At 56.4% G+C, this 18,035-nt stretch overlaps 1 protein-coding gene across 1 annotated transcript in view; it reads right to left on the bottom strand.

Annotated features, from left to right (window-relative positions):
• The window catches only part of DNAH1 (dynein axonemal heavy chain 1), a 61,104-nt gene that overhangs the window by 31,646 nt on the left and 11,423 nt on the right, over window positions 1–18,035 (bottom strand). Inside the window, exons 8-21 of the mRNA XM_075547925.1 lie at window positions 9,038–9,195; window positions 8,212–8,423; window positions 7,382–7,680; window positions 5,871–6,021; window positions 5,132–5,325; window positions 4,818–5,043; window positions 4,251–4,370; window positions 3,894–3,976; window positions 3,170–3,311; window positions 2,803–2,958; window positions 2,456–2,654; window positions 2,113–2,366; window positions 1,676–1,888; window positions 370–534 (exon numbers count right to left, since the gene is read on the bottom strand). Coding sequence (XP_075404040.1) covers window positions 370–534; window positions 1,676–1,888; window positions 2,113–2,366; window positions 2,456–2,654; window positions 2,803–2,958; window positions 3,170–3,311; window positions 3,894–3,976; window positions 4,251–4,370; window positions 4,818–5,043; window positions 5,132–5,325; window positions 5,871–6,021; window positions 7,382–7,680; window positions 8,212–8,423; window positions 9,038–9,195 — 2,572 coding nt within the window. The remainder of the gene's footprint in view (window positions 1–369; window positions 535–1,675; window positions 1,889–2,112; window positions 2,367–2,455; window positions 2,655–2,802; window positions 2,959–3,169; window positions 3,312–3,893; window positions 3,977–4,250; window positions 4,371–4,817; window positions 5,044–5,131; window positions 5,326–5,870; window positions 6,022–7,381; window positions 7,681–8,211; window positions 8,424–9,037; window positions 9,196–18,035) is intronic.

Genomic DNA, 18,035 nt, shown 5'->3' with positions numbered 1-18,035 from the left:
AGGCCAGGCCACAAGGTGGGCTCTCCAGAGCATGTGGCCTGGGTCCAGGCAGCATCCACCCTGTCCCAGGAGCTGCGCCCATCCACCCGGCTAACTAACTCCAAGGGAAACTCAAGACCGTCGGCGGGGGGGTGGGGGGGGGGGAGAAGAGTATCTGAGGAGAGCTGTGTGGCCAGCTTCAGCGCTGGGCTGCTCGGAGCCTTTAGAGTGCAGACTCGGGTCCGGAACGTCCAAGAGGAAGCCCGTGGGTGGCCGTGTTCCTGGGGCCTCCACCCGCCTCACCCTCCAGCCTGTCCTGTTCCTGGAGGGGAGCGGCCAGGGGTTTCCCCTGTGCTCCCAGCCCCCGACCTCCCACCCCAGTGAGCTCACCTCCCGGTTCTCGTAGGCGTTCTTCATGATCTTCCTCCAGATCCGCTCCATGGTCTGGTAGCGCTTGCTCTCCACGGGCAGTTGCCGGTTGATGTCCTCGGAGCTGAAGATAGGCTCCAGGTAGAGCCAGGAGCGCTGGCAGTTCAGCCACTCCTCCAGCACCTCCTATAAGGGTCCAGATGCCAGGACAGCCGCCGGCCCTGACAGCACGCTGAGGCCGGTGAGTGTCTGCAGGGTTAACACCACAGTACCCCCGCCACCCACCACAGGACCAAGAGACTGCAGGATGCCTGCCTTCCAGCAACCCCAAGGCCCGCAAGAGATGCCCAAGCCTTCGACAGGGCCAGGGGAGCTGCTCGTCCTTCCCTGACAAGGGCTGGACACTCGCTTTCCCCAGAAGCCCTGGAGGCCATGGAGGAAAAACCCCCAGTGCACGACGTCCACCCCCGTCTTCCCTCCTGGGGGGACTTCAGGCTCCGCACCCCTGGGGTTCCCTTCGCCTGCTTGGGACTCGAGTTTGAGGTTCCTGGCAGACATTCTGAACCGTCAGTCTCTGCGAGGGAACCTGGTTCAAAACAAGGCCCCCCTTCCCTCCACCGCAGGGGATTGTCCTTTTTCTTCTCATAGGAGCTCCGGTATGGGGAGACGCAGACAGCCAGCCGGGGTGGGGTTCCTGGCCTCAAGGAGTGCGCGACCCACAAAGGGCTCAGCTCTGCACTCAGTGACCAGGGGCCGCACACGTGTGTGATCGCCCTGCAAGAAGTGCTGGCCAAAGGGCACCCTGGAACGATGGGAGGGGGCTGTTCCCACATGGAGGGAAAACAAGCGCCCAAGAGGGGTGGCCTAGCAACAGTGCTGACCGTCTCTACATGGTCTGCCCAGAGTCAACCCCCTCACCCAGCTTCTGGTCTCCCCAGATGTTGGTGGACAGCTCCCAGGAAGTCCCCTCCATCCCCCAGCATGGGTAGGGGGTCACACCTCGTGACCAAGCCCTGGGACTGTACTCCAGGGCTCTGTGGGCAGTCCCTGCCTCTGGCCTCCAGAGCCCAGGCCCCTAGTGAGGTGGGAGAGGGGCTCAGAGCAGGGGTGTAGGGCATAGAGACCCTCAGAGGCTCTGTAGTATCCAGTCAGGAAGCTCCAGGACTGGAGTGGGGGGGCCAGGGGGCTACTCTCGTGACTTTCTTCAGCCTCATTGTGCCAATCTCTCCAAGAGCCAAGCTTCCAGATGGGGAAAGCCTGCCGGCAGGCCAGTCAAAAGACAAGCCCCGCCCCCACCATGGAGCTCCACCCTATGGGGCAGCCCCACCTGGGTCAGCTTCAGCTTGGTCTCCCAGGAGTTGATGCGCTGCTCGAAAGGCTTCTTGTACGGCGAGAAGGACATGCTCTGGGTCATGACAATGTGGTCGTCCAGCAGCTGCGAGGCCTCGTCTGGGCTCTTGAGGATGTAAGTTTCCGTCTCCTTGTAGGGCAGCACATTGAACAGGATGGCCGACCACTCCTTCTCCATCTTGTCCAGTGCCTGCGGTGAGCGAGCCGGGGCCGGCTGGTGAGATGCGCTGCCTGCGCTGTCTGGTCAGCACGGGGCAGAGAGGGCCAGGCCCTGACCTCACGCCCCCTTGCAAAACACGCTCAGCTTGGTCTGGTCGGCACATCCTCCACGGACACACCTCCGGACCCAGGGTGACGTGCTCCCCCGCATGCGTGCTGGGTGCTGTGCATGCGCGTGCCCGTCGGGCCGCCCACCTGCTCAATGGCGTACTCCTTGCCGGCCACCTCAGCCACCTTGCTGATGCTATCAATATGCTCCTGCAGGTTCATCTCCAGGCAGCGGGCAAAGGTCAGGTTGGCCTTGGGCCTGACGTTGATGTTGATCTCCTGCGACAGCTCCTCCCAGTGGCGGTTGCGCATGCCCGGGTTGCGCAGGCCTTGGATTAGCGGGATGTACGGCTTAAACTCCTCCACGCGCGCACGGATGTCCAAGGCCACCTCCTGGCAGGCTGCAGGGCAGTGGGTGGGGTGATGGTGAGCGCGTGGGACCCCGGCCTGGGGGGGGGTCAGGAGGGGTGGGCGGCAAGGCAGGTCATACCTGGGATGTCCTTGAACTGCTTCGCGCACTTGTGCATGGTCTTGAAGGACTCCACCACGTTCTTCTCCAGCTGCTCGGCATCGATGGCAGACAGCGGGTCGTTCATCCAGCTCTCCGACCAGCGCAGCCAGTCCGAGGCTGTGGTCCAGAGGTCCAGGTAGGGCTGGAATTCCTTCACCATCCTGTTGAGCTTGTCGTACTGCCCGGGCACAAGAGCAGGGCTGGAGCTCTCCCCACGGACCCCGCTCCTCTCCCTCTTCTCCCTTCCTCCCCTGGGCCCAGGGCTCCGAGGGCATGGCACGGCCCCCACCAACCCTCCAACCAGTGAGAGCGCGCAGGAGACATACGTTGGTGATGGGCGCCCCGAAGATGCGCTCCCGGTTGTTGTAGAGGATGGCCAGCTGCTGGCAGTCCTTCAGCTGCTTCTTGACGCGCCGCACCTCGTTGGCGATCTCATGTGCCCGCGCGATCTCCACGTGGGTGGAGAAGCCAGCGACCACCAGCTGTTGGGGGGACAAGGGGAGGGGCCAGATGCCTCTGCAGCCCCACCCTCCACTCGGCCCTCCGGCAGCCCCACAGGGATGGAGTTCTCCTGGTGCGCCCTCCACAGCAGGCCCACCTTCCCAGGGAGGCCCCTGACTAACTCGCCCACCCCCTGGTGCATTCTCGAAGCTCCTCTGGGGTGCAGGGAGTGAGGCCAGGCCCCGGACGCACCTGCAGCCCCTCCAGCTTCTCCTGGAAGTTGTTCTGGTCCATGAGTTGGATCTTGCGGAACTTCTCCTCATCTTCCATGTGCTGCTGCTGCACCATCTCAATCTGCCCCAGGATCTTCGACGGCCAGTTGCTGGCCAACCACCTGACCCAGGCGGGGCGGGGGTGGGGGACACGCCACAGCTGGAATGGTGGGCCTGGGGCTGGGAAGCCCCCCACCCCCCGCCGTGCAAGGTGTTGTAGGGAGCACCCTGGGGGGTTGAGTTGGAGCCAGTGGGCTGCGCAGGGGCTGGCCAGGGCAGAACTGGGCTGTGCAGAGCTGGTCTGTGCAGGGCTGGCCCGAGTCTCTGTGGTCTCCAGGAAGGCTTGGCTGACTGACACCCTTGGAGCCCTTTCTCACTTGGGGCTCTTGAGCTGGTAGAGGGGGACGGCCCTTCCTGGAGACTGTCCACCAGACTGGAGTGTCACGCTACTCCCAAGGACCCCAACCACAAACACAGGACTCCTAGGCCTGTGGTAAGCATATGGTGTCCAGCGGGGCACAGGGTGCAGCCCAGGGCCCACACGCCCCCGTGGAGGTGGTGGCTGGAGTCCTGGACGCAGACCCCAGTGGCAGGCGTGATGGCAGTAGGGTCCAGCGCTGACCCCTTGGTTCCTGCTGTCCACCTTCCCCGCCCCACCCTCCACCCCTGCGGCTGGCTTCCACTGGAGCCCGGCTCTCACTCACTTGTCGTTGAAGTCTTCTGTGCTGAGGCTATAGAAGAACTCATCCATGACTTGGTAGTCGTCCATGACCTTCACAATCCGCTCCTGCACGGACGGGGGTGGGGGTGGGCAATGCATGCAGGCATGGAAGGTTGGGGTGGGGTGGGGAGAAGCTGCACCCCCTCTAGAGAGGGGAGGGGGCCATGGGGAGGGCTAGGCAGGTGCAAGATCAGCATTGGGCTCTGGCTTCCAGGCCCTCCTCACCATGATCCCCACCCCTAGACACCGTGGCTCTGAACCTCTGATCCCCTGCCTCCTCCCCCATGCGCCCACCTCGCCCTCAAGGCCTCAGACCAGAAGACCGGCCACCCTTCCTCACCTGCAGCCCCACGAGCTGCTCAGGGATGCCCTTCATCCACTCTCGAAGCTCCGCCAGCTCCTCGATGCTGTTGGGCTTCTCGTAGATCTTGCGGCTGATGCTGCGGAACTCCTCACAGATCTGGCAGCAGAGTGGGAGGTGGGCGCTGGCAGTGGCAATGACGGCAGCAAGACCCTCCCTGGCCTCCCTTGGGCCTCCCCCACCTCCCTGCACCCTGTACTCTCCAGTAGGGGTGCTGCTACAGTTGCACAGCCCACTCAGAACTGAGGCCTCACTGGACCACACGCAGGCACTGTACTCCCCAGCTCACGCCTGCCTCCCCAACACCCTGGGCCTCCTGAGGCTCCACGCACAGCCTCGGCTCCAGGCAGCGAACCACCCCAAGGTGCCCTTCACTCCACGGGAGACCCCTCCTATGGGGTCGCTTCCCCAGACAGCCCAGGAGCAGAACACAGAGACTTCCTGCTCCTTCCATTGGCCTGGGGTCTGTAGAGCACCCTGGCCTTGGCCCCAGCCCTGACAGGGTATCTCCCTAGAGGAGCGCCCGCGTCCGGAGTAGGCACGTACAGCGTCCACCTCCGTGTGCAGGTTCTTGGCCAGGATGTCGAGCATGGACGTGGCCAAGGCCTTCCTCTTCTTGGACAGGCTCTGCTTGACGTTCTCGACGTTGATGAAAAAAGGCCCAATGACCAGGTTGCTGGGCAGCGAGGTGTCCAGGACATCTTTCTCCTGCAGGTGCGTGAGGACCACCTGCCTGACCTCCTCCGCTGTTGGGCACTGCTTCTGATAGTCCCTGAGGCGCAGGGGTGGGCAGAAGGTGAGGAAGGCGGGCAGCACCGCAAGCATGCACTCGCGCCCCCAGCGCCGCACCGCGCACGCACCTGAGGAAGGTGGTGATGTCCCTGTTGTGCAGCTCCAGGTACTTGTTATACTCCCTGGCATAGGCCTGCAGAGGGATGATCGCCTTGCGTATCGCGTTGGCGATTGCCGCCCGGAACTCCTCCACCAGGGGCTCGTGCAGCCCCACCGACTCCAGCAGGGGGTTGCCGCTGATGAAGATGTCCTCCATCACCATCTGCGGGGAGAGGGGCCATGGCCAAGTCCGGGCGGGAGGGGTTCAGCTGTGGTGCCTCTGAGACAGGGCCGTGAGCCTGTCCGGGGTGGGCCTCCACCGTGAAGTGATGCCAGGGGAGACAGCATCTGCCCCTGCCTGTGCTGGCTCCCCCTGGGCCAAAGGAAAGGAGCAGAGGGGGTGACAGGCCACGGGAGGTTCAGGTGGACCAGCGAGGGGGACAAGAGGAAGCCCAAGGGAGTGGGCTATACGCAGCCCAAGACAAGCACAGTAGTCATGGCAAAGAGTCTGTGTGGAGGTCACCAGTCAGTGGCCACCTCTCGAGACAGGGAAAGGCCAGCAGTGGGTGGGGCGGGCCGTGGCACGCAGGCTGGGGCAGAAGGGTGGATGCGGCCAGGATAGGGCAGCCTTTGGCAGCTGTGTGGCTTGGGGTTAGTGGAGCTGCTGCTGGCTCGCCGACATGCTCAAGGACTCGAGCCCAGCACACGGTCTACCATAGGGGCTCTGCTGCGGCAGGCCTCCCTCGGGGCCCCTGCCGCAGCCAGTACCTTCTCTAGCTGGGGCACGGCGTGGGTGGCCAGGATGCCCTTGTCGAAGAGGCTGAGCAGTGCTGTCTCGAACTGCTCCAGCGGCGTGCTGTAGTGGGCCCCTGAGCTGTCCAGCACCAGGTCCATGATGAACAGCGGGTGTCTACGGGGCCTGCAGGGGCAACGGCCGGCTGACCTTGGGCTGGGGGCCTGAGGAAGCCCAAGTGCAGGAGACTCTGCCCACTCTCCTTCCGCGTGGGCCGTGGCTTTGAGATTCTCCATGACCCATGACGAATGTCTCCTCTTCTCCCCCAGGAGCCTCCGAGTTTGGGGAGAGAGAACCCAGACCAGCCACTCAGGCTGTCTCTGGGTGGCCGGCCACGTGCTTGGAGCCCAGGCACTAGAGAGGGACGCCGGCCCTCAGGCCTGGAGCCCCAGCTGCCCCTGGCACCCATCCATACCTGGCCTCGGAAGCTGGGTGTTGATAGTCCTGAGGCCTGACCTCAGCCCAGGCCTCCCACCACCCCAGGCTGTCCTCTCGGAGCCCTGTGAGCATCTCAAATGCCCCTGTCCACCCTGACCCCCCACTCCCACCAGCTCCTCCCCAGGGCTTTGTGCCTAGGACACATTCTGGGACTCCATGTTCTTTGTTCCCTGACACACACTCTTGGAGTCAGGCCCGGAGTCAGCCCTGAGAAGGGGCAGGCGGCCCCCCAGCCCAGCTCTGGGTCCCCAGAATTTAGAGGACAACCGGGACCCCAGCCCCACTGGTCCCCAGACCCAGGTTCCCCTTGTTGCCGGAGTACAAAGCAGCCCAGGCTCTTGCTTCCCTTGGGCGGCGTCAGGGACCCTTCTCTGCAACCAGGCCAAGTGGCAGTGTCTGTGTCCTGGTTTGTCTGCTGCTACATGCACCCCTTGCTACCCCTCTACCCCCCCCCCACCGTCAATGGGAACAGGGACCACATCTGTCTGTCTCTCTCTCATTTCCCCAGAGCTGCGCCCGGTTCAGGGAGGGGCTCAGGAAACACTTGTCGCTGATGGTGTCATCGGAGATCGGGGAAGGGTGGCAGCTGAGCTGTGCACGGTGCAGAACACAGGGTGCTGTCACCAAGCTGCCCACGCAGAGGATGCTTCCTTGCATCGACCTGCACACCTTGTCAACGTTACTGGGTCCTCCGGAATTGATTATGAGTCGTCGTCTCTGTGCTCCACCCCCACCCCCAGCATGTGTCCGCTTGGCCAGGCCGTGACGGTGTCTCCTCTGAAGGCCATGATCCTCAGCACCTAGTATGATCTGATGCAGTAGCCCTGAGCTCCAAGAGGCAGGGTTACTGGCAGCGGTGGTAAGGGTCAGGGTCTGTGAGCCGGTTGAGTTCATGTCTTTTGAGACTAAAGGGACTGACCAAGGGAGTAGAGCTCAGAGGGGCCTCAGAGGAAAACTCCAGCTGGGGCTGGATGGATGGGCCCTGGCAGTCCCCTGACCCTGGATGCTCCCCACACCACCCCCATCCACCCTGGCCTCTGGGGCCCACCTGTAGGGGCTGTTGATGAGGTCGTCGCCCCAGACCATGTCATCGCTGCAGTCGAGCACGCTACAGCAGGCATCGCTGATGAACTGCGTGAAGCTGGCCAGCGAGTCCTGCACCAGGAAGCGCAGCGAGTCCTGCAGCATGTACTTGATGAGCTCCATCAGCTTGCGCAGCTTCGACATGAGGTACACCTCCCAGCGGGTCTCATACAGGTTGTACCAGCCCTTGCTCATGTCCCGCAGGCTACTGCGCATGGCCACCTTCAGCGTGCTGATCCACGTGTCCTTGAGGTACATCTGCACCTGGGGCAGCCACAGGTGTCTCCTGTCATCATGCAGGCTAACCCCTTCCTGTGACCCGGGACCCAGGCCCACCCAGGGGTGGGGAGAAGGGGCAGGAGAAGCAAGCAGGCAGATGGACCCGGTGCTGGTCCTCATCCCTGGGAGGGTCAGCAAGGCAGAACAAGGGCAGAGAGAGAGAGAGAGAGAGAGAGAGAGAGAGAGAGAGAGAGAGAGAGAGAGAGAGAGAGAGAGAGAGAGGAGGATGCAGGTGCTACAAGCAGGCTGGTCAGCAGGCCACCAGGAGGGAGGGAGCTTGGCTCCTGGGCCATCTGTCTGTCTGGTGTCGGTCCGCTGGGTATGTACATCCATGGGGTCCTACCCTTTTCCTCCAAGATGAACTGTCCTTGGCAGGCCCCACCCCAGCTCCCCACGGGGTCAGAGTGTCAGTAAGCAGGGACTCCTGCCTCTGCCCCCCCACCCCCACCCCAGGAGCCGTGATCTGCCAGTGCCCCCTGATCCCCCCCGCCCCCCACAAGCCCTGAACCCGGGCACCTGGGAGAAGGCCTGCGACTGGATCTGCTCAAACTCCTCCAGGCGGCTGTACTTAGAGAGGGCCGAGTGGAACAGGGACATGGTGGTCAGCTTGTTGCACTCGGCCCGCACCTTGCTGAGGGCCGTGATGACCTCTGGCCGTGTGAGCAGGGACACGAAGGTGAAGTCCTCTTCCTGTTCCCGGAATGGGTACTTGGGGACAGACACCCGCCCTTTGGTGGTGGGTGGCCAGGGATCAGGTCCAGAAGGGCACTGGGAGAGACATCCATATGCCCAGCACCTCCCTCCCTATTCCGGGACCTGCCCTGGTAGATAAATGGGGTCCCCTGCCACCCCCTTGGGGTCATAGTCACTTGGGAGGGGTGGGTGAGAACTTGAAGCCCATCTGCCCTGGATCACCAAGAAAGGAAGACGTGGACACTGTGCAGGGCATTTTCTGCTTGCCAGCAGGTGTGGCCCATCTGATGTGCTACCCAGGCTGTGTTCACGCAGCTGTCTCAGTGGGTGGGCACCATTGAGCACAGCCCATGGCTATGCCCTGAGCCTGTCATGTCATGGGAGGGGGTGGAGGGACTGCCACCCTGCCAAGTCCATCTTTGCTGGTTTGGGGGTGTGGGGTCCATGCCTGCACTGCCCGTCCCCTCCCCCGGTCCAATGGTCAGTTCATTCATCCATCTACTTTCGAACCATCACTTTCCTAGCGCACCTACCTCAGCCTCCTCTCCCCTAAAGGCCTTCTCTGGGTGCCCAGGCAGGCATGGGTGAGGGCACCTGGATCAGGGCGGGGGGTGGAGGCTCGGGCACACTGCTGCCTGCCGACTCTCACCTTTCTTGGGCACCTTCTCCTCCTCCTTCTTGGGCAGGGTCACGTAGGAGAAGGTGTCGCGTTTGGAGGAGACGATTGTGTCAAAAGTGATCTTGTTCATGCTACGTCTGTAGTCCAGGTTGACTTCCCGGGAGAGGCTGTTGAGGTGCTCCACAACCCTGCCAGCCAGAGGGAGTCTCAGGGGCTCCATGCCCAGCTGTCTCGCCGAGGCCCAGCGCCCGTCAGGGACCCTGGTCCATGGGCAGGCCCCCGGCCTGACCCCATGTGCCAATAACCTCCATCTCCCTTTTTCCATGTCACGCCTCCCTCCACAGCACCAGTCTCTGGGCCCCAGCCTCTCCTTCCCGACTCCCACCCCTGCACCCACGAATCCACACCCACAACATCCAAACCAGGTGTGCCCGCGCCCCCGACATCAGGCTCTGCTGATACTGAACCCACCTAAGGCAGGACCCAGTGCACCCCAGGCCCGACTCTGCTCCCTGAGACAGTGCCTAGCATCTTTCCCGGAGGGTGGGGGCCAGCAGACATAGCAGACAGAGCCCTGGTGTGCCAAGCCTGGGGGGGTCAAGGCACAGGCAATGCTGTGGAGCATCTCCCTGCAGACTGAGCCCTCTGAACCCTACAACTTGGAGGTAGCCACTACTCAAGAAATGGGGTTGGGGCAGCAAGTGACGATAGCCGGGCTAACCCAACCCCCCAGCTTGCCCACCCCAAACCATCCCCGTCATCCAGAGAAACGGGGAGAACCAATCACACCATGCAAGCCCGCCCCTTTGGCATAGCCAAGACCGAGAGAATCTCCACACTTAAAACAACCCATTACGTAGAAAAATAACTAGGCCCCCAGCGAGCTATGGCCACAGCCAGCCGTGCCTCCGGCTCACTGCAGACAATCCTGATCAACCACTCACTATTAGGGACGGTGGGGCACTGTTTCAGAGAGAAGCCCTATGGAGGCTCACATTGGGAGACAGGACAGAAAGAACCACAGACACGGGGACGTGAGTCGCAGTGCAGACAGAAGAGGGCACGCGCGAGCTGAGAATCCTGAGCGTGCCCTCCCGGAGGTGAGCACAGTGTGCGAGCCCAGAACTGCCCTCCTCTGCACTTACAGGTCGCCACGCCTGGTTTCTATGGCACCTCTGGGTGCGCGGGGACCTCCACCCTTCCAGTCAGTAGCCCTGCGCTCAGGGCGCCTTCAGGGAGGACAACAGACAACTCTCCCTAGAGCCCCCTGTGCCCTGGGCCAGAGCGGAGCAGGAGTCCTGACACAGCGACAGGCACTCAGCAAGCTTGCGGGCACCGGGAAACCCCCTTGGACCAGAGGCGCAGGGGTGAAGAACGGGCGTGAACACCCAACTTGGCATCAAAGGAGAGGGCACCATCTGAGCTCAGGGAAGCAGTCCAAGGACAAGGCCAGGTTACCCCAGGAGGAAAGCTACCTGAAGGGGAAGAGGGCCAGACGAGAACAAGGAGCGCCCCCACCCCCTCAGAGAGAGTGATGGGAGAGAGGGAAGGGCCAGCGGTGGCGAGGATGAGGGAGACTGGGAAGAGCGGCAAGGAAGGCACGCATGCTTGGGGCCCTCAATGAAGGGCAGACGTCATGTTGGCAATGAAAATCCCAGAAAGTCCCCAGAAACAAAAGACGACAGGAATCTGCTTATCAGGAGGTCCGCTGGGCACTTGGGAAAACGGACTCTGGGCCCAAAGGGATCAGCCCGAGACAGACATGCAGGTGAAGGGACTTGGTGCTACAGATTTTCCAAGCTCTCCCAGGGAAGGGGACCTGCCTCGGCAGCAGAGCTCTCCAAAGCAACAAACGAGGGAAAAAAGGAAAACAAGAACCAGAAACAAACCCAAGAACCGAGATCTCCTCTATCCAGTCCAGCTGTCCTTCCAGGGTTACCGTGCGACAATGTGGGTACTTCTAGACGCTGGTGGAGGCACCCTGGTGGTGTATCGGCTATGGGCTGGGCCGCGGTCCCCGAGGTCTGGGGTTTGAGACCACCAGCCACTCCTCAGGAGAGAGAGGGGCAGTTCCTCCCTGCCCCGTCATCGCTGTGTGTCTGTGTTGTTTTGGCTTGAGTCCCTGGATGAGGATGTCACCCGACCGAGATGACTAGGGAACGATACTGATGACCTTAATCCATTGCACTATCGACTTACGACGAGAACGGCGACAGGGAGGGAGGGGAGGCTAAGAGTAAAGTACTACAGAGAAAACACACACAACTGGAAATGTGAGGAATGTAGGATCATGGCAAACACTAGTATAGGAAATGGCAGGGAGTGAGAGGATACCAGTAGCCACTGGCCAACTGGATAATAAAGGGTCAGGTGGGAAATCGGGGGATAAAGGCTCCTTTCATAGATATAAAAACAAAATCCAAACCACACACGCTGCCACAGACCTGGTTCCGACTCACAGCCACCCTGGAGGGAAGGGAAAGCAGCCCCCAGGTTTCCAGACTGTCAATCTTCACAGGAGTGGAAGACCTCAACCTTCTCCTGCAGAGCTGCTGGCGGATTCAAACTGCTGCTCTTACGGCTGATAGTCCAAGTTGTAACCCACTGTGGCACCAGGACTCCTTGGAGGGCCACAAAGAAACACTAAAGCAAAGGGGCACACCTTCCTGAATGCCAGAGAACAGTCAGCAGGTGAGCAGAGAGAAATACAGCACTGTAGTATCACACACACAATCCTTATGACACAGCAACGATAGAACAGCGACCAAGCCTCACCACTGTGTCAGTAAGTGTGAAAGGCTTAACTTGATTATTACAAAAACATTTTTAGGTTGGCTTACAAAGCAAGGCCCAACTAAATGCTGAAAACAGGAGACCCTACCGAAGGAGACAAATTCAAAAGGGCTAAAAAGAGAGGCTGGGGACGAGGGGGAGTGCAGATTGAGGACCCAAGACCCATCTGTAGGCAACTGGACATCCCCTTACAGAAGGGTTGCAGGGAGGAGACAAGTCAGTCAGGGTGCAGGGTAGCAACGATGAAACATACAACTTTCCTCTAGTTCCTAAATGCGTCTTTCCCCCATACTATCATGATCCCAATTCTACCTTACAAATCTGGCAGGACCAGAGGATATACACTGGTGCAGATAGGAACTAGAAACACAGGGAATCCAGGACAGATGATCCCTGCAGGACCATTGGTGAGAAGTGGCAATACTGGGACAGTGGAGGGAGGGTGGAGTAGAAAGGGGGAACTGATTATAAGGATCTACATAAAACTTCCACCCTGGGGGTTAGAGAACAGAAAAGTGGGTGAAGGGCTACATCCAACAGTGTAAGCTATGACAAAATCATAATAATTGATAAATTATCAAGGGTTCATGAGGGAGGGGGAAGCGGGGAGGGAGGGGAAAATGAGGAGTTAATATCAAGGGTTCAAGCAGAAAGAAAATGTTTTGAGAATAATGATGAAGGCAACAAATGTACAAATGTGCTTGATACAATGGATGGATGGATGGACTGTGATGAGAGTTGTATGAGCCCCTAATAAAATGATTAAAAACCTGACCCACAGCACAAGCTGCAACCCACAGGGATGCTCCACACACCCTCTCGCTGAGCAAAGGCGGAAAGACAGCGGGAGGCCGGCCAGCCCACCCAGTGCCCGCCGCCACCTGGGTGAGTCCGACTCCTAGTGAGGCACCCAGGGTCCCCGAGACTGTAAACCCTTATGGGAGCAGACAGCCTCCTCTTCCTCCCACAGAGCAGTTGGTGGCTGTGAACCAACACCCTGGTGGTTTACAGTCCAATGCTCCCCACACCACCACGAGGGCTCCTCACAGAAGCCACAGATCTCATCACATTTGACAGGGGGAGTGGAATCTATATGTGCTCGTGTAACATGTATACATGCATTTGGTATATATTATGTAGCCTGGTAACAGAGAATATACCTTCTCAACTACAAATGAACGTTCACAAAGAGTGATTGCATTCTAAGCCACAGGAAAAACGTCATAGAGTAAAAGACACAGCACTCCCACTGCAGTGCACACGGTGAGACTGCACGAGGAAAATCAGAAATCAAAAAGGCTCTTCCAGGTGGTAATTAAAAAACTGTACTAAATCCTTGAATGAAAGGAGAAATACAAACTAAACTTACAGAATTACAAATAACAAAAATGAAATATGGCCTATCAGAACCTGTGGGTTGAGGTGTCAAAGGGATGAGGCATCAGACATCAAAGAACAAAAAATCAAATCATTGTGAATGAGGGGGAGTGCAGACTGGGGACCCAAGATCCATCTGCGGGCAACTGGACATCCCTTACAGAAGGGTTGCGGGGAGGAGACGAGCCAGTCAGGGTGCAGGGTAGCAACGATGAAACATACAACTTTCCTCTAGTTCCTAAATGCTTTCCCCTCACACACTACCATGATCCCAACTCTACCTTACAAATCCAGCTAGACCAGAGGATGTACACTGGTACAGATAGGAACTGGGAACACAGGGAATCCAGGACCGATGATTCCTTTGGGACCAGTGGTGAGAGTGGCGATACCAGGAGGGTAGAGGGAGGGTGGGATGGAAAGGGGGAACTGATTGCAAGGATCTCCATATAACCTCCCCCCTGGGAGACGGACAACAGAAAAGTGGGTGAAGGGAGACGTCAGACAGTGTAAGATATGACAAAATAATAATTGATAAATTATCAAGGGTTCATGAGGGAAGGGGGAGCGGGGAGGGAGGGGAATAAAATGAGCTGATGCCACGGGCTTAAGTGGAGAGCAAATGTTTTGAGAGTGTTGAGGGCAACGAATGTATAAATGTGCTTGACACAAGTGATGCATGTATGGATTGTGATAAGAGTTGTATGAGCCCCCAATAAAATGTTTTTTTTAATTTCCTAAAAAAAGAACCTGGGGGGAAGGGAGACTCTGGATAGGGCAAGATATGACAAAATAACAATGTATAAATTACCAAGGGCACATGAGGGAAGGGGGAGCGGGGAGGGAGGGGAAAAAAAAGAGGACCTGATGCAAAGGGCTTAAGTGGATAGCAAATGCTTTGAGAATGATTGGGGCAGGGAATGTGCGGATGTGCTTTATACAATTGATATATGTATATGTATGGATTGTGATAAGAGTTGTATGAGTCCCTAATATGTAAGAAAAGAAAAGGACAAAAAAAAAAAAGAAAAATGATTAGGGCAAAGAATGTACAGATGTGCTTTATACAATTGATGTATGTATATGTATGGATTGTGATAAGAGTTGTATGAGCCCCCAATAAAATGATTTGTTTAATTTCCTAAAAACAGAACCCGGGGGTTACATTTAAAGTAGGTATCAGGGTATCTGAGCAGCATTCCGTTTCAAACACGTTTTCAGCAGTAATGGAAGCAGACTCAGTTCCTGGCACAAGCACGCGTGAGTACGCACACACAAGCACACATCAAGCATTGCCGCTTTCTATTAAAACAAACAAACAAACCTTAAGCGCGAGACAAAGAATGCACAGGAAGGAAGGAATAAATATGAAAGTAGAAATTAATGAGGTGGGGGTAGAAAAACAGTTGATCTAATTAGTCAGTCTAAATCCTAATTTGTTAATAACAAGTCAGACATTCCACACTAAAGTTTTAAAAAAGAAAGCACGATTATAGAACAGGAAGTGACAAGAGGAAAATGGCACATATAGTTTGAGACCACTATTATTAAAAAAAGATCAAGGAAAGATTTTCATAGCAAAAGACAGAGACGCTGATGGTTCCCAAGGCGGGAGGCCCTAGGCCAGAGGGCAGGCAGGCGTTAACTTTGGAAGAGAGATAAGGGAGAGGGGAGAGGGCAGAGAAACCCTCTGGGAGTTTGATGAAGTATTCACAATGGTGAATGCAAAAATGATGTAAACCCCCACCAAATTCACAACAACAAAAGACCAAATCGTAATCATAAGGTAACAGACAGGAAAAACGGTGGGGCAACCCTTGCCCATGTGGACTGGTTGGGGGTTACTCACAAGGGGGCCACCCTGAAAGTCTAAAGGTGTAACTGGGGGCGGGCACTAGACCCATCCATCCCTGACTGCAGGAACAGCAATGGGGACTTTTAGGATGCTCGCTTTTCGGACAGGACTGCTGAAGACTAAAAGGTGTATGTGTTGTTAGGTAAGTGGGACCCGGGATATGGAACCCTGAAAGAAATGGGGACTAGGCTGATGGTTTATAACATGTCCTGTTTAACAGAGAGATGCTCACCTGCTCTATGTCAGAATCCCTGTTAGTCGTCTTGCAACGATCAGTATGTTTTGGGATTTTCTTTGGTGCTTATCGATACAAGATAGGCAGGATAGACAATCATATGGAACCAGCGGCATGGGGGGAGGCGGGGGAGGGGAGCGGGTAGGCAACAATGACCGGTACAGGGGAACAGTAAGTATTCTAAAATAGATGGTGAGGAGGGTCTAGCTTTTCTGACATGTTTGATCAATCGAACTGTATCTGAGAGAAACTACTGAGAGGTGAGCAGTGGGTAAAATAAGAAAAGAGGAATGAAGAACACAAACACGTGTGTCTATATATGTACACGCAACAGGGAGGCAGATGGACTTTGAGCTTCTACGCAAATCTTGCCTCAATACAAGAACGGTTAGTTCTAATAATGCGTCATTGTGTGATGCCTTCTTGACCTGATCGCTGAAGATAAAATGGGTGCATAAGCAAATGGGAAGACAGCTGAGGGTACCTGGCTATTAACAGATACAGCGTCTGAGGTCTTAAAGGCTGGTAATTAAACAAGCAGCCATCTAGCAGGGAAGCAACAAAGCCCACATGGAACAAGCACACCAGCCTGTATGATCATGAGGTGTTTACAGGAATAAGTATCAGAATTTCAAAAAGAAGCAACCAAATTGACGTGAAGGGGTATGGATGTAGTGGAGACCCAAAACTCACCCGTAAGATAACTGGACAGTCCCCTCACAGAAAGGCCACACAGAAGGGGTGTTAAATCCAGAGTGCGGTATAGCTCTGATGAAGCACATAACTATCCTCTGGTTCTTTCAGATTATCCCCTTATTTGCTTTATCTCATTAATCATGTTAGATTTGAGTATATTTATTTGTATATTTAAGATCATTTGATACATAAAAACCAAGATAGAGAACCCTTCAGAAACAGTAACAGGAAACCAAACCAAACAAAAAACAAACAGTAACAAAAGTAACAGTGCCCTGAGGGTACAGGGAGGGGAGCTGGGGGATGGGGAGCAGACAGCACGGATGACTGTATAGCCCCACTCGATGGGACTCAACAGCATTGTATGTGAATGGATACACTGGATGTTTAAGATATGGCAAATAATAATAATATGAGCTCCTGGGGGAAGGGCGGGGGGAAGGGATAAAGGGAAGCTGATATCAAGTTGTTCAAGAAGAAAAAGATGTTCTGAAACTGATGGTGGTAGCAATTGTACTACACTGCTTGATGTGATGGAACTGTGGAGAGTCACGGTATCTGTGAGAGCTCCCAACAAAAGGATTTCTAAAAAGAAAAAAATAAGTTAGGAGGAAAGGGGAAAGGGAGGGAAGGAAGAGAAACGGAAGAGGGACATCACAAGGAAACAGGAAAAGGGAAGATCACAGGAGACGCCTATAGGCTTCTATGCAAATGTATTTTAAAACCAAGAGAACAGACCCGGGTCTAGAAGCCAAGCCGTGGTACTGGAGCCGGCCCTGGCCGGCTGGTGGTGTTGGAGCAGAAAGCGGGTGGGTGCGTGGCTCTTCCACAAAAGCACGTCCACCCAGATGATTCTGCCGAGGAATGACCAGATGGCAGCATAAAGTGGCCCTGACCTTTGAAAATGAAGGGAAATTTCAAAAGTCTTTGTATCGGGCATCGGAGAACCTTGACACCTAAGCCTGACATAGACCTTTTAATGGAGGTTTGCGAGCTGTTGCATTTGTAGCAGAACAAAAGCTCGAAGCACCACACTGACGAGGAGAACCCCACACCACCGCTGGAAATCGATGCGCCCAGCCAAGGGGGGTTATTAGAGGGACGCGATGGGAGGTGGCTTCAACATGGGGACACCAAGTAGGCAATGCACCAAGTGACCAGGCCTCAGGGGCGGACCCCATGGCTGGCTCCCACCACAGGTTCTTCACAGGCCTGTGGCAAAGGCACTGGAGGAGAGAGACCATGCTGGACACGCTTAGTAGACGAACAGAGCAGTCAAAGCGGCATCTTGCTGTAAGATGAGGCCCGTTGAGGGACTCCCAGTAAGCTCAGAGACAAGACAAGGATGCCCACCACTTCCATTACACACCACACTGGCAAGAGAAAGCTGCTATTGGAAAAGAAGAAATAAATAAAACTATCTATTTACAGGTAACGTGTACTTAGCCTGGGAGAGTCCAGGGGCAGGCAAAGGCCAATATTTAAAAATCCAGCAAGGTGGCAGGCTAGAAAATTAACATCAAGGAAATCCACAGACATCCCAGTAGAGGAACACCTCATATATCATAGTCACAAAGACGACAAACAGTGACTAAGGAACAGGTGAAACCACTCCGAGCAAAAAAATGCCCGTGGCTCCTGGGAGGAATGGAAGTAGACTTGAACTTGCTCTTGGATAGAACAGCTCAAGGTCCTAAGGACGCTGGCTCTACCGCAGGCCATTAAAGAATAGAGCGCAGCCTCTCCCCAAGGTTAGGAAGCAGAGCTCAACACATTCATGTTGAAGCTCCTGTGGAAAAAACAGTGTGCCACAATGGCCCCGGAAACAGTGCAATATAAGAGCCCCTGCAGGGGACGAGGTGCTCAGTGTTCTAGATTTACCTGCCCTCCACTCAGCTGAACACGGGGGCAGGCCACTGTGAACCACTGGGCTTGGGGAGTCAATCTCCAAGCCTTTCTCCCTAGTCCCTCAGGGCGGAAACCCTACTGAGACCCGTTCAGCATCACAGCAACATGCAAGCCTCCACACATAGGCAGGCAGTGGCCCCGAGAATACCATTGCTTTCTCAAAC

The sequence above is a fragment of the Tenrec ecaudatus genome, chromosome 4, assembly GCF_050624435.1.
Source record: "Tenrec ecaudatus isolate mTenEca1 chromosome 4, mTenEca1.hap1, whole genome shotgun sequence".
Lineage (NCBI taxonomy): Eukaryota > Metazoa > Chordata > Mammalia > Afrosoricida > Tenrecidae > Tenrec > Tenrec ecaudatus.
This window is presented reverse-complemented; position numbering and strand designations above follow the sequence as displayed.